General features: G+C 49.2%; 3 protein-coding genes across 4 annotated transcripts; 1 reads left to right on the top strand and 2 right to left on the bottom strand.

The window, feature by feature from the left end:
* The first annotated feature begins 7,801 nt into the window (after window positions 1–7,801).
* On the top strand, window positions 7,802–9,092 carry LOC117857177 (NAD(P)H-quinone oxidoreductase subunit N, chloroplastic). Its single transcript, XM_034739690.2, has 4 exons — window positions 7,802–8,197; window positions 8,302–8,418; window positions 8,526–8,611; window positions 8,725–9,092. The coding sequence occupies exons 1-4, from the start codon at window positions 7,838–7,840 to the stop codon at window positions 8,792–8,794; spliced, it is 633 nt and encodes a 210-aa protein (XP_034595581.2). The 5' UTR covers window positions 7,802–7,837; the 3' UTR covers window positions 8,795–9,092.
* On the bottom strand, window positions 9,046–9,966 carry LOC117857179 (protein DMP7). The gene has a single exon (XM_034739692.2). The coding sequence runs from the start codon at window positions 9,816–9,818 to the stop codon at window positions 9,150–9,152; it is 669 nt and encodes a 222-aa protein (XP_034595583.1). The 5' UTR covers window positions 9,819–9,966; the 3' UTR covers window positions 9,046–9,149.
* Window positions 9,967–10,101: 135 nt separating this feature from the next.
* LOC117857178 (probable magnesium transporter NIPA4) lies at window positions 10,102–14,701 on the bottom strand. Of its 2 annotated transcripts, XM_034739691.2 has the most exons (9): window positions 14,168–14,697; window positions 13,375–13,431; window positions 13,200–13,290; window positions 12,948–13,108; window positions 12,718–12,845; window positions 12,474–12,611; window positions 11,806–11,898; window positions 10,656–10,761; window positions 10,102–10,576 (listed from the first exon to the last, which is right to left on the bottom strand). In XM_034739691.2, exons 1-9 carry the CDS (start codon window positions 14,346–14,348, stop codon window positions 10,428–10,430), a joined length of 1,104 nt encoding a protein of 367 aa, XP_034595582.1. In that variant the 5' UTR covers window positions 14,349–14,697; the 3' UTR covers window positions 10,102–10,427. The 2 variants fall into 2 exon arrangements, with proteins under 2 accessions (XP_034595582.1, XP_072149948.1); XM_072293847.1 differs by lacking the exon at window positions 12,474–12,611 and having other exon boundaries at window positions 14,168–14,701.
* Window positions 14,702–15,206: the final 505 nt, after the last annotated feature.

Genomic DNA, 15,206 nt, shown 5'->3' with positions numbered 1-15,206 from the left:
ACTAAAAAATATTCCATTTTGCACAAGAAACCATATAACCCTTACACTGGATTTTCCCGAAATTGACTCCAAACATTGCTAATCAATGCTGTTTTTCAGACTTAGAATTATTTCAGCGAGAAGCCTGAAATCTGCTCATTTGCTGACTTTTGGCTCCATTTTAAAATCAAACCTTCCACTTTCTCTGGACGACAACATTTCATTTACCTTCTCCATAGTCCATATTTCACTAATGTCCAAAAACATCTGCTCACTTACAAGGAAAATTCTCCAAAAATTGGCTCCAAAGTCATGTATTCAACATCATTTTCAGACTTGTACGTTTTCGGACGATGCATAGTAACCTCCTCGATTCCACTTTCGATTGTATTTCTGAGAGGTTTATGACTTGAATTAAACCACCACTTCACCCTCTTGAGTTCCAAATACTCTCAAGACTCGATTTCACATTTTTGCCAAATTCATCCAAATTTGAAACTCCAAATTGCAAATTTGGTCAAATTCGGCTCAAATTCGATTTTTGGCTCAATTTACCTCCCTCTAATCCAAATTCACCGTTAGCATCTTAATGTCATACTTAAGTTGTCATTTACACTGGGTTTTACAGTCTTTCCGTTTGAGAATTTTTGGTAGAACATGTGTTGACGTCGGATTTTGACACGTGTTAAGGTATAGATGTACATTCGGGCCGCCCGGGCCGGTTCGGCACAGGCCCGGTAAGGCCCGTTAAATTTTGTGCCGAGCCTAGCCCGTCATGACAACTTCATCGTGCCGTGCCGTGCCAGCCCACGGGCCTCACCGGCGGCCCAAGCATGGGCCCGCAAGGCCTTTTTCGTGCCGGGCCGCCCGTCGAGCACGGCAGGCCCCACGCCGCAGCCGGACCCCTCACCGCCGCCGGCCCCCGCACCACCGCCGTGGCTCTCGCTATGCCGATGGCGGTGGAGGAGGCCGCAAGGGAGGGAGGCGGCGCCGGTGGAGTGGAGGCCGTGAGGGCGGCGGTGATGGAGGACGCGAGGGAGGGAGGCAGCGGCGGCGGCGGTGGAGGCCACAAGGGAGGGAGGCGGCGGTGCCGGCGGAGGTCGCGAGTGTAACGCCCGTAAAATACACACAGTTAAATCACCCGTTAAAAACACTTTCCAAAAATTTTCCGACCGCCGAGCTCCGACAAATCCTTTCCCTTCCGTCGGACCCGCCGTCCTGGCCCCGGCCCGTCGATTCTCCATTTTCCACTCCCCGTAATTTTCGCCGCGTGCCCGTCAAATCCGTCATCGCGCGCAGACGAATCCCGCAATTTTCGCCATCTTTTTCCCCTCCCTTTCCTCCCTTTCACGTCGCCCGTGCCACGCCCGCTCGCGCCTTGGCGTCTAGCGCTTGGCTCGGTGCGTCGCGTCGTGTCGCCGGTCACCGGTCGCCGCCCCTGTGGCCTCGTCGACCACGCCGCCACGCCATCCACGAGCTCCACCACTCCGGCACGCCACCGGCCAAAGGTCCGGCCGCCATCATTGCCTCGGCCCTCGCCAGCCCGCGCGCCGCCTATAAAAGGAGGGAGCCGAGCCTTCACCTCTACACCCTCACCACGAGCACCTTGCCTTCCTCCACTCCCACCACCAGAGCGCCGACGACCATCTTCTCTAAACCTCCTGTTGTCCCCAGGAAGAAGAAGGGGTAAATCCCTCTCCTCGCGATCCAACCCACTAGTTTCCCTGATTCGCGAACAGGTGCTCCCACCATTCCAAAAATAATTACAGATAGGCCCCTGTTCGTGCGGTTCAGTCCTAAACCCCGTTTTAAAGCCCCTAATACTCCTTTAACCCGTCATTTCATGCGCCAAATTTCCTCCAATCCACCCCAAATTCGACCACAGCCTCCTCTCATATGTTTCCGCCGAGGCATATCAAAATCCCACGAAAATACCCTTCCTACCTATTTTCCGTTCATGTTTCCTGTTCGGAGCTCATCGGGTAAAACCCTTTTTCCTTTTTATTTATTGTGTGCTCGTTTGTGTGTGCCGTAGATCACGGAGTACCCGAGGAGGAGCGCGAGGAGGAGTTCGACCGCGAGCCCGAGCCCGAGGACCAGTACCGCGAGCAGGAGCTCCCGGAAGGCTTTGAGAACGGCAAGTCCAATCTCACCCTTTGATGCATATTTAATACCCAGTTTTTCAGACACAACTTATTGGCCTGTTTTATAACATGCATATTGTTTTATCGCAAGACATGGTTGGATAGCCACCCCTTGATTGTTATGACTATTCCTTGATTGTCCCATATTTATCTCTAAATATGAGTTGCTCTGTTTAGATGATAAATACTGCTAGAACGCTTAGGAACTCATTATCCAAACTCAACTTGGCTACACTTGATTACTCGAAAATTAATGTGTGAGTATGTTTAACTGAGGAGTTGGGTTTTTGGGTGTTAAGAGAGGTGGTGGATGAGATGGATGGACGTTTCTTGTGTGGAACACCGGGTTGATAGGCTCGTACCTCAGTGGTTGAGCAGTGTGGGAGATATCCATCTCGTCATGACTAAGGACCAAGTTGATGTGTCATCCTGCCTAATTCCATCATCGTACAACCACTCGACCGTTGTATGGGCAACGGCTTAGCATAAATCCCACTAGCTAAACTGCTAGGCTTCAGGTGTGCTAGTGAGCAACGGGAGGCCTTGGAAAAGGACTAAGCTCTTGGTGACTTAGGTCCCGGTTACGGCCCCGTGGATGGGTTGCTAACCCCTTGAGCGCTCTTGCGTTGACTAGTCAGTGTTGGCTAAGGTGGGTAATGGCTTTGTTAGGATCCGTGCCGACACTAAGGTGATCGCGATACGGTACCCTACTTGTGGGAAAAGTGTACAACCTCTGCAGAGTTAAAACCTATCCGGGTAGCCGTGTCCACGGTATTGGACGAGTTACGGCTCGGTCACACAACTAGCTTTTGAGGATGACTGGTATTTTACTGCGTGTGTGGGTGCGTGGAATTTTGGAAGTGTCCGGCAGATGTGCCGTGCGCTACGGCGGACGGGGAGTCCGGTAGCGATAAAACTTGGATCCTTTGTGTAGGATCAACCCCACTTGACATATTGTTTACTAAAATGTTTTCATGAAACTTCTTTGAAATGGAACCCTGCATGTGTCTAAAATTTAGCTTTACTGCAAACAAACCACAGCTTATTCCTTGTTTATTCTTGTGCATACTCTGTTGTATCCCCCTCCGTGGATGGGGTTGGACTTGCTGAGTACTTTTGTACTCACCCTTGTGTTGTTACTTCAGAGGAGGATCCGGACTTCGTCGCCGAGGACTTCGAGTAGGAGGTTGCGTCTGCACCCAACGCTGCCTGCGGTGTTGGCCTTTTGCAGGATGCTTCCGCTGACGCTTAGCTCCGATTGCAGCCCGGAGTCCGACTGGACTGCAACTTGGATTTGTGTTGTTATCGCTTTAGTCTTGCTTTGGGTGTGGCTTGCCCGCCCGCTCCTTCGGGAGCTGTACGGTTTCTGAACTATCTGTTGAATAAATGTGTTATCAGCCTCCTGGGACTGATAATTTGGATCACATTTAGTCTCTACTTATGTGGGGACGCTTCAGCGAGCCCACAAGGGAGGGAGGCGGTGCCACCCGTCGGAGAGGAGGCCGCAGGCGGAGCCGCAGAGGGGATGTCGGAGCCTTGGAGGGAGGCGGCGTCGGCAGCGCGCCACCCATCGGAGGGGAGGCGGTAGGCGGAGGGGAGGTCGGAGCCTCGGAGGGGAGGCGATGGGGTCACGGAGTCGGAGCTCGAAGTCTCAGAAGGGTGGCGATGGGGTAAATGAGAAGAGATAGGGTTAGAGTTAGCCGGATGACTTTTCTCTGGTTGGTATTATACGGGCCTTAATGGGTCGTCTCTTTGCCACCGTGCCGGGCTGTGCCGCCCGTCGGGCCGAGGCATCGGCCCATGGCTGGCATGAGGCATCGGGCAGGGCTAGCCCGAGCCCGATGAGTAATGGACCGGGCTGGGCTTGAGACGTGCTAAAAAAAAGGGGATTCGTGCCGGACTGTCGAGCTGCGGGCTGCATGTACATCTATATGTTAAGGTCAGTGTCAAAGAAGAGAAAGTGGCCGATGCGGCAAGCAAGAAGCTACAGTTGAGGAATCGGCCGATAGAGCTACAGTGTTTCGACCGATTGGCTGAGGAAGTCAGAGCAGCTTGGCCGATGTGGGCCTAAAGTGGGCCAGGATGGTGATTAGCCGAAGATGAAGATTGGTCCGTAGGAAAATAGTAACCGACTCCGATGCGGGTTGTGTTTATGTATAAATATTTGTTATCTTTAAATTAGAGATAAATTCTAGTCGGTTAGGAAATTAGTCGTAATAGGGTATAAATAGGTGCCTCGTAAGGCTTGTAAAACAACAAAAACAACAATCAATACAAATCTACTTTTCCACGTACTTTACTTTCAAGTCGGCGACTTCGCCAAATACTTTTCCTTTTCACGAGTTCGTACAAGTTGGCAGGGCTGCATCAACACGATCTCCGACCAATTTGTAAGTTCCGTGTATCGAGTAGTATCTAAGCTTTAACTTCGAGCGCATCATTGTTGTTTCATTTAGATTTATTCATCAGTTATCGATATTTACTAGAATTATAGGTTTTACCTGTTGTTTTAGTTCTTATCACCAGTTATCCAGCTTGAGATACGAACTGTTGGCTTTATCAATATTATTATTTATCATCATATAGCCGATTAGATCTGTTCCAAGTGTTGCATCTGTAGCATTGTTTAGGTTACTTTAGTAGTTCCTTTCGCAATTGCTACGTGATCATTGGCTGTTTCATAGTCGGTCATCTTCACACCAATTTGACCGATTCGCTGATACGTGCTTTAAAACAGATCTGAACTTCAGCCGATCAAAACCCTGGAATTTAATACTTTTCTTTCCTTGTCAATCAATAGGTTAGATTGACTGGCACGCCGTGCGAACCGTACCAGGGCAATAACTTGAACAGGAGCTAAGAAGATTCTCCTGGGTCGCGTGTCCGATGCCGAGAGTCATCATCCGATTTTTAGCGTCAACAACATGATCGATTCTTTGCTATTGTTAATCATGGATGGTCAATCCCGGTCCAGGAACTTGATAAGGTTAAAATCATCACGCAGAAGTTCAAAAATTTAGGGAGGGTTCTAAGAGCATGGCAATCTTAGCTCTCAAGTCTCAAGGCTCATCAGATGTAAAACTAGTTATTTCTTTTCTGGAACTAATAGAAGAATTCAGAGATTTAACTCTGGAAGAATGGAACTTCAAGGACATTCTGCAGGATCAGTTGCAAAATCTTCTTAAATAGCAAAATATTTATTGGAAGCAAAGAGGAACAATCAAATGGGTTAAGTTTGGGGATGAATCAACTAAGTTCTTTCATGCAAATGCAACTATTAAACATAATAGGAACTTCATCAAGTCCCTTGAAGATATTAATGGGGTGCTGCAATATAAGCATCAACACAAGGAGTCAATTCTAGGGAAGCATATAGGGAAAGGTTAGGCACCACTGAATATAACTCCATGGTCTTCAACTTGGAACAGCTTATGCAATAGTCTCAGAATCTAGATTGTCTGGAGGAACCCTTCTCACATGGTGAAATAGATTTGGTTACCAGTAGCCTACCTAATGATAAAGCACCTGGGCTGGACGGTTTTAATACAGACTTTATAAAGAGGTGCTAGCCCATTATTAAATAAGACTTTTATGCCCTATGCGATGCCTTTCACTTTGATCATATCTGTTTAAAGAGCATTAACGGATCATATGTCACTCTGATAGCAAAAATTGATGGAGCATCACGGGTTTCAGATTATTGGCCGATTTCTCTGCTGAATATTTCTATCAAACTACTTACTAAACTCTTGGCCAACAGACTGCAAAAGGTAATTACATCACTTATTCACATCAACCAGTATGGCTTCATAAAATCCAGGACTATACAAGATTGCCTGGTGTGGGCCTTTGAATACTTGCATCACTGTCATAAATCAAGAAAAGAAATTGTTATCCTGAAGATCGATTTTGAGAAATCTTTTGACAAGATAGAGCATAAGGCAATGCTAGAAGTGATGAAACACAAGGGTTTTGGACAGAAATGGCTGCAATGGATGACACATATTTTTGAATCAGGTACATCATCCATTCTACTTAACAGGGTCCTAGGAAAGAGGTTTATTTGCAAAAGGGGAGTTAGGTAGGGCAATCCACTTTCTCCACTGTTGTTTGTCTTAGGTGCTGATCTGTTACAAACCCTGTTAAACTCTGCAAAGGATCAAGGGCATCTTCATTTGCCAACACCTCTTTCATATAGTCAGGACTTTCCAATATTGCAGTATGCAGATGATACATTAATAATCATGGAAGGTTGCCCCAATCAGCTGATCCATAGCGCCACCTAGCATCTCTGCTCCACCACCGGTCCAAACGCCTCCGCCGCTAGCGTCTCTACTCCACCGCCACCTCCAGAGCTTCGTCCCTCCACCGCCCCCACTGCTTCCGCTCCTAGCACCGCGGTCCGCCGGCCCCAGCACCGCCTCCCTCTGCCTCGCATCCCACAGCCCCAACGCCGCCTCCTCCACCTCGCACCCCAGCGCCGTCAGCCGCCAGCCCCCACTGCTAGCCGCTGCTCACTCCTCTGCTCCGCGTGGTGGCCCGCACCTCCGTCCCGTGCCGCCCGCCTGTGCCCCAGCGCCGCCGCCCGCAAGCCTCGTCCACGCCGCCGTTACCATATGTTCCAGGCCGATTAGCCTCGTTGACGCCGGCTTCGCCATCCGCCCCACGCCGGCCGGCCTCATCCATGCCGTCGTTGCCCTCCACCCCCCGCCTAGCTCCACTCGGGCACCTCACCCGCACCGCCATCGTCTCCGACCTCCGCCACCTCCTTCCTGCCCCGGCCAGCCACCTGCTCCACTTGCGGGCCTCTCCCGTGGACAAAGATGCCAACTGAGGAGAAGCCGTGTGGAGCCAATTTTTTTTGCTCCCACTCCCTCGAACAGCTCCAGTTAACGGGTTTCAAGGATCTTCAGTAGTGAAGCTATTTTTAGAAGAGGCGTTTGTCATGGCTTTTTCAGAAGCCAATGGATAAGCCCTTGGAGAAGCCATGCCACTTGGAGAGGGAGGAGAAGTCGGTGAAGTGAGTTTTGTTAGCTCCTCCTCTTTAGTGCAAACTGTTTCGTGGTTTCTATCCAACTTTGATGGTGGAGCTGTTTTGAAGTTGCTATTGGAACTTCACTTAAAACCCGTGAAGAAGGGCCTGTCCAAAAAGCCCTCGCATGGTGCGCGCGGAGCCCACAGCACGCTCCACGGGAGGGTGGGCACGTGCTGGCTCCAGCAGCTCGGCTTTGCCTCGTCGGCTCTGCTCCTCCGGCGACTCCGGACCTCTGCGCGGTCGCCGTCGTCTTTGTCCGAGGAAGAAGCTTCCGGTGTTGGGTTTGGTGTCCGCTAGTCGCTTACCAAGCGTTCCGTGCCTCGTGGCTGCATTCCACGTGTGGCGGCCGCGCCATGGCAGATCAGGATTGGAACCTTTTGTGGTGACGTTCAAGAAGTTCCAGCAGGTCTGTGCTCTCGCGCATGGCAGGCAGATATGAACATTTTGTGCCTCTACAACATTTCCCATCGTGCAGGCCGGGACGAACACGGCCCACGGGACGGCAGCGGCCCGCTGCAAAAGGGCTCCCCTGACCAACGGACGGGCTCTTCCACCCGAGACTTATCCGCTAGCCTTAACCCATCATCGGTTATATCTCTTCCCGCCACACACACAGGCTCAGACAAACGACTCCTATCCACACACGCACGCACGCACGGTGACCACCGCAGCAGCCAGCATGTGGTCGGCAACGGCGGCGCGCGCGGTGGTGTCCCCGCTCCCGGCGCCGTCGCTCCTGGGCGGCCGCGGGCGGCGCGGCGGGTCGGCGCGCGGGGGCGGCGGCCGGGCGGCGACGGTGTCGGTGCGGAGCACGCTGTGGGACTTCGTGGGCGGGGACCTGGTGAAGCCCGACATGGCGCGGTGGCTGGACGACGTGGAGAAGCACAAGGCGCTGGCAATCTACCCGCCCCACGAGGGCGGCTACGAGGGCCGCTACCTCAACAACCTCCGTTACCAGGGCTACTACTTCCTCGACCTCACCGCGCGCGGCCTCGGCGACCCGGAGACCACGCTCACCAAGATCCACCCCGTCTGCCCGGTACGTGCGTGTCCATGTTGTCCATGGCGTCGCCGCCTCGCCGGCGGCCGCCGGCATCTCTAGAGACGAACTGACTCGGAGTGTGTGGTGACTGGTGACTGCAGCCGAGCCTCGGGAGGCAGCCGGTGGCGAGGTGGTACTTCCCGCCGGAGGTGGACTACAGGCTCAGCCTGCTGCACCCGGACGCCAAGGGCCTCGTCGTCTGGGTCATCGAAGCCAAGGTGCAGTGGTTACGACACGGTTGCTGGGTGCTCTGTTATATGCAGGATCTTGTTTTGGTATCTCTCGTCAAGTTTGTCATCTGCATCGGTTCCCTTTGGTTTTGCAGGTTCTATCCAAGGCTGAGCTTCAGTTCCTGGCCATGCTCCCGGACCTCCGCCCCAAAGTCAGGGTGATTGCGGAATGCGGCAATTGGTATGAACCATATCGGCATATCTCTATCATTCATCTCAATTGTCACGGGAACATCTCTGATCAGGGGAAACGTGAAGGCATTTGTGATTAACTCTCGGGCCTGTTGGATGCAGGAGGAAATTTATTTGGAAGCCACTGAAGCAAATCGCAGGCCTTGAGCCTGACCCGGACGCAGAAAAATGACCAAGCTGACATTTTCAAGGCAACCACAGCTACACTCAAATTGCTTCTCGATCATCTCTCCGGGCTTGCATACTTGCAGCTTCGTACTGAAGGAGAGAGAATTGAGGATGTATATACGTTTTGGCTCTGCGCGGTCGCACAGGCCAGAACCTATTTCCATTATCTAAAAAAACATACGGTTTGGCACAAGTTTCAGGAGAGAACCACGTGAATTTTTCCATGTATACAAATTGAAAGAATCACGGTTGCAATGTGTTCAAACTTGAAGCAAATTATAGAAAGATCGAGTTTTTCAGAATTCTGGTGTAAACAGCACACATAGTCCAATCCGGTCCGATCAAATTTCCAGTCCTTTTCAGCGGCGCAGGTACACGAGATCGGTGCGGAGCAGGAACGGGTACCCGATTCCTCTCCTCTTGGACGGGAACAGCACGAAGAGGAGGCTCACCACGAAGCCGATCACGAGCGGCACGGTGTTGACGACCTTCCGGGGCACGCCGGGGTAGTAGCACAGGACGATGTCGTGGTGCGAGGCGGCGAACGTCACAAACGCGACCAGCGCCAGCGACGTGTGGAACAGGTCCGACCACCGCAGCCTGTACAGCTCCGGCTCCCTCGGCCCCTTCCTCCGGACGCCGCCGCCGCCGCCGCCGCAGAACGTGCGGATGCCCGAGGGCGTGGCGACGCCGTACCGGAGGCGGCCGGAGGGAGAGCGGAAGCTGTCGGTGAGCGTGAAGAAGACGCAGGAGGCGGCGCAGAGGGCGACGAAGGCCCCCGTCAGGATGCGGTTCGGCCGGGCGCACTTGCCGTCGTCGGTGAGGAGAGGGGCGAAGATGGCGAAGGCGAGGATGGTGGCGGTCGGGAGGAGGACGTTGAGGCGCGCCGTGCCGCCCAGGACGAGGTTGAGGAGCACGATGAAGCTCGAGTTGTCGTCTTCATCGTCATCCTCGTCTGGGCGTGGTGGATCAGCAGCGTCCTTGCTGGATTGCTCAATGAGAACCTTGCATTCTTCCTTCTCCGCCATTGATGCGGCGCGTTTAAGAGCGAGGAGGGAGAGCGTGCGAGACAGGTTGGGTTGAGTTGAGACGAGATCAGAGAAGCTCAATTAAAGAGCGCGCTAAACCGAACGAAAGCTGAAAGGAATCACCTTCCGGTATTCTTGACGAGTTAACCGAGCAAAAGCTGAAAAGAATTGCTTCAGCAAGTGTATCGACGCAATCTGAGGCTATGTGCGTTCCCCTCGCACAGAAGCAACGAGCATAGATGAAACCATTAAAGGAAAACTGCAGATCAACAACCAGAACAAGTGGACCGGAGGCAAAGTTTCTTCAAGAAAACTAGCAACATGCCTTCTTCAGATTCTTTTCCTATTTTCTAATTTTCTATCAAAGAATACAACAGTCTCAGCTGAGAACGACCTTGTATCACCGTGATATATATCCAAAAAATGGATCTAAAGCCCATTCTGGGCATCTCGAGAGGTATAACAGTGGTTCCCCAATACTCTACACCGGTGTCTCAAAAATTACAAGGGGAGTGGCGCCTTTTACTTTTTGAAGCCTAAAGTACAATCTACAAAGGTGTATCAAATGAAAGAATGGCTGAGCATGGCTGCTGCAAATATCATCAAGTGTTATAACGATGTTGATCGAAATGATTCTGCTGCCCTTGGTGACCTGAGTGGGATGCCATCTGCAGCGGATCTAAGAGGAATTCCTTCAGTAGCATAGTCATCTTCATCTGTGTGTTTAGGTATTCGGACAGGTAGAGTTGGTGGTAGACCTATGATACCAGAGAGTTAAAAGTCACCATAGATTTTTAAGATATTGCATAGTTCAAATGTTAAGAGGTGAAATCATACCATCAGCCATATCTTTTGTCTTGTGAAGAAGAAACGTCCCAGAAAGGATGGTAACAAAACCACACATCTCTGTTACAATCTGAGTTGGATTCTGACGATCCCAGTCCTGCATGCAAGTAGAATAGTTGTCAATAACTATTTTGAGAATTTTCGCCAAGTACACCAGCAATTACATAATGGAATAAGGAAACAAGGCCTGAAGCCTTCAACTATGAGTATACACGACTAAATAATTCATGGAGGCCTATCAACAGCTTAAGCGGTCAACATGACAACAGAACTAGGTCATTTCTGGGAGGACAGGCTTTTGTGTCACAAACTAAAGGATCTCGCAGTCAATCTCTCAAGATCATGCTAATTTGAATATTACAGTAGCAAATGGTATCTGCGAGCGTGCATTTGATGCATTCATCCATCAAGCCCTAATCTCTATTTCTCCAGTTGCCACCAAAAATCCCGGTCATCCTCTGCTGTGGTCTCTTCCTCAAACGTCAACCACTTCGCATTTTCATCATCCACCATTTCAGCCATCAGGTACAAAGGAGTGCCAATGTAGTTCTACCCAAATAAGAGTATTTTGTGTACTCTTCTAAAATGTAAAATTATATTAAGCATATATATTTATCAAGTTTGAACATCTTTTCTTTTATGAGAGCACAAAAGCTCTTCCCAGCAAATAACACACTTACATATTTTAACAGTTCATGTTGCATCAAGCGGCAAACTGTTTCGTAGGGTCTGAAATATTATTGTTGATAAAAGCCCCATGGGAGGCATTCATAAGAAACAGTCAAGTGTTAAAAAGTCCAGCTCTCAATTCCTATCTGCCCCAAGAGGGTTCAGGTATCTCCATTCTAACTGCCACACAAAGATGGCACTTGAAAAAGTTATGCATAAAATTTGAAAAGTAGTGTAAGTAAATGGATAAAGCTTGAATAGGATAATCTAACATTGGTTCAATAAGGTGAGTCACTCAACGAAAGCATATTCCTTTAGCAAGTGTAGGTACTAACCACCAGTGGCTACTTTCCTTTATACTTACATTTCTAAGCAAACAGTATTCATTGATTCGTTCCAAGTCAAACAACTTGTAGATTAAAAAACTAGGCTAACAAACATCATGCATTGAGTATTGCTAAAAGATTGTCACCTTGAACATTATCACACTAGCCAAAATGGTTAGTGATGTAAACATCGTATAATATATCGGTGACACAACTGCTGTATTGAAAGTATCAAGAGCCTGCAAAAAATTAAACTTCGTAAGTTTATTACGATTCATGTTTCTCCACACACTAATAAAGAATGCAGGATTAATTGCCGAGACATATTAATTGTGCATGTTCTAGAGTCACAACACTAGGTACAATATGTACGCACTAAGACCAAATGAGCACAATATATAATAAAATTATCTGGACAAAACACCACAATTTTTTGATCTAAAACTCAAAAAAAAAAAAACAATTAGAAGTAGATGAACAAGGTACCAAAGTACCAAACCATTCAATGAGACTAGTATGATAATAATCATGTAGCATAGCCGGTAGGTGTATGTTTCAAATCCACAAGTCCATTATGGTTCATGCAAAAAGAAGATGGAAACTAGCCCACCAGCCCCCAAATCCAAGTGGAACATTCAACACATATAGACATATCTTACTAACACAATGCCACTTCCATGCTGAACATGAAAAAATATGTGGCACAAAGGTAACTCAATACTGCTCGCTGTGCACATCTGAACTATCCATGAAAAAAGTATACTGCTCACTATGCACAACATAAGTATCCATAAAAAAAGAAAATCACTATTACCTTGTTCAGATAGTTCATTTGTGTTACTATACATGCAACGACAACAATAGTGAACAACCATGTTTGTGGATAAATTAGCTGGTTCATTCCAGAAAAGGTCAGTTTCAAGGCTATTCCGAGAGCTTTCACACTCATGACCTGTGCCAAAGCCAGCACAGAAAAAAGGGAAAGAGAATTACAGCATGATCAATTAAAAAAATCATACTGATAGAACTACTGCCAATAGAAAGTGTGTAACACATACCGACAGAGATCCTACAAGTGAACAGACACCAATATAGACCATGATGTGCGTCTGACCATATTGTGGGATGAAATAGTATATGAGCACAAAAGTTGCAGCAAGAACGATAGCAGCATAAGATAGAAAGGCTGCAAGACCCAAACTTATGACATTAGTTCTTACTGAGATAATATACCTGAGTGGTGTAACTAATATTTGATAACAACTAATTGGGTAAGAGAGGAGGGCACCTGGTTCAGTAGCAAGATCCCACACTTCTGCTACAGATTCGATTGCACGCTCCTGAGGGGCATGGAGTACAATAGTTGTTGAACCCACAACACAGAGAACACATCCAAGTATACCAAATATATGTAGCTTCTCCTTCAACATAATGTCTGCAAGAACAGCACTGTGATAGAAGCATGTTAGAATGAAGAAAGAACAGAAGGAATTTTGGAATAATGAATATCGCCCAAGGCAGTATGAATTCTATTTCTTACCTAATGATGATGCTAAGTGCACCAAGTGGTGTGACCAGGATAGCAGGAGCAAAAGCATACGCTGCAAAGTTAGCCACTTCTCCAACAATCACTGGAAAATAGGGTTAACCATCATCAATATTACATTATTCAGCAGTACAACATAAATGCCTACTTGCAGAAGAGGTTGACCTACTTGTAATCATTCCTGCCCACCATAACGGTTCGTACAAGTAAGAGTAGCCGCCAACACCTGCAATTAACCACCAACATTAACAAAGTCAATCAGTAAGAAGAGACACTTTCTGCTAGTAAAATCATGTAGCTGAACAGCACTGAGGGAGACACCCAAATCTTCAGAAACACTGCATGCCGTACATCTACAGCCACATATTTGCAGTCAACAATAACCTCTGAAAGGTCAAGCCAACTGATGACCATTCTTTCACCTGGTTACGAAAAAGACATCCCCTCCTACAGTACAATCTACACGAACTGGAATGCACCTAGAATCTATGTACTCAGTGGATGAGCATCAGTTACTACTTGCTAACCAAACTGTTGTTCAACTAACTAGTGCATGGCATAAGGAAAATAAGCAAAAGATAATTGACCATTATTATGATATAGTGAATATAACCTCCCGTACAAGTGTAGGACCCCGTGAGCTACAGCTACTTGCACATGATCCACATAGATTCAGGTCAACTCCCTAGCCATCTCAATTTATTGCAACAGCCAAACTAATTTCCGGTTCACACTCCCCATAAACGTAATTCTAACATAGATCCGGCGCGCGCAGACCGCATTCCACGGGAACGGAGATCCCCGCACAATCGAAAACCCAGCCACGAAGCCCTCGGTACGCTAACATGGCGTCTCGAAGAGCAAAGCAAAAGACCATCAGCAGGCAGCTCCGCCACTAGGATCTACGAAGCAGCGCAATGTCTCGGTAGGTATGAAGGAATTCAGCAAGGGAATCAATTCACCTGCGCGGACGCCGGAGGCGCCGGCCTTCTTGAGCCCCTTCTTCTTGACGATGAAGCTGGCCCCGATGAAGAAGCTGGAGGAGAGCGCGAGCACCAGGCCCTTGATGTTGTCCGCTGACATCCCCTCCACCCAGCTCCCGCGGCCCGCGCCAGCCGCAGAGGTGGATGCCTCTGTAGCCATATCCGCCGCCAGATGCACACCAAACCCTACCCTCCCGCGAGGCTGCGCGCAGCCGCTAGATCGCGCGACGGCGGCGGCGGCGCATGCGAGATCCGGAGTCCGGCCGGCGGCGCTCGCTCAACTAACTCGACAGGGTTCGATCACCAGAGGCGAGGGTTCCGCATTCGGCGGTGGTGGGGACTGCGTGGGCGGAGAAGGGGAGGAGGGATCGAGCGGGTAGGAGACGCAGGGTCGGCGGCGGGTGTGTCGCCGGCGAGGCGGAGGAGGCGAAGAGGAGGAGAGAAATGGAATGGAGTGGTGCGCGAGTCCACGCCACGCGGATATTTCGGTGTGGACTTGGGTGGGTGGCTAGCTAGTTGCAGTTGGCTCCCGACTCGAGGCTTGCTTGGCATCGAGGCAAACAGGCAGCCAGTGTCGGTGAATTCGCCTGGTAAACGGCAGCCAAAAATTTCACGTGCGCCGCGAGTGCTGCTAGCTCAGTTTGGGCCCAAGGCGTATCTCTTGGGCCGGATTGGTGTCGAGCCCAGCAACTGTCTGGAGGAGCATTGGGAGAGGTCTCGCGCGTTGTTTGGACGAATCTGCAGCGTCATGGGCTTTGAATGTCGGGTTGTTTAGTCCGGATTAAAATTCATGCCACATAGAATATCCGGATGTTAATTAGAAGAATTAAATATAAGCTAATTATAAAATTAATTACACGGATGGAGGCTAATTCACGAGATGAATCTATTAAGCCTAATTAATCCATCATTAGTACATATTTATTGTAGCACCATATTGTCAATCATGGACTAATTAGGCTTAATAGATTCGTCTCGCAAATTAGCCTCCAACTGTGAAATTGGTTTTGTAATTAGT

The sequence above is a fragment of the Setaria viridis genome, chromosome 5 (genome assembly GCF_005286985.2).
Source record: "Setaria viridis chromosome 5, Setaria_viridis_v4.0, whole genome shotgun sequence".
NCBI classification, from domain to species: Eukaryota; Viridiplantae; Streptophyta; class Magnoliopsida; order Poales; family Poaceae; genus Setaria; species Setaria viridis.
Note: the sequence above shows the minus strand (reverse complement) of the source record. Positions and strands in the feature narration are given on the sequence as shown.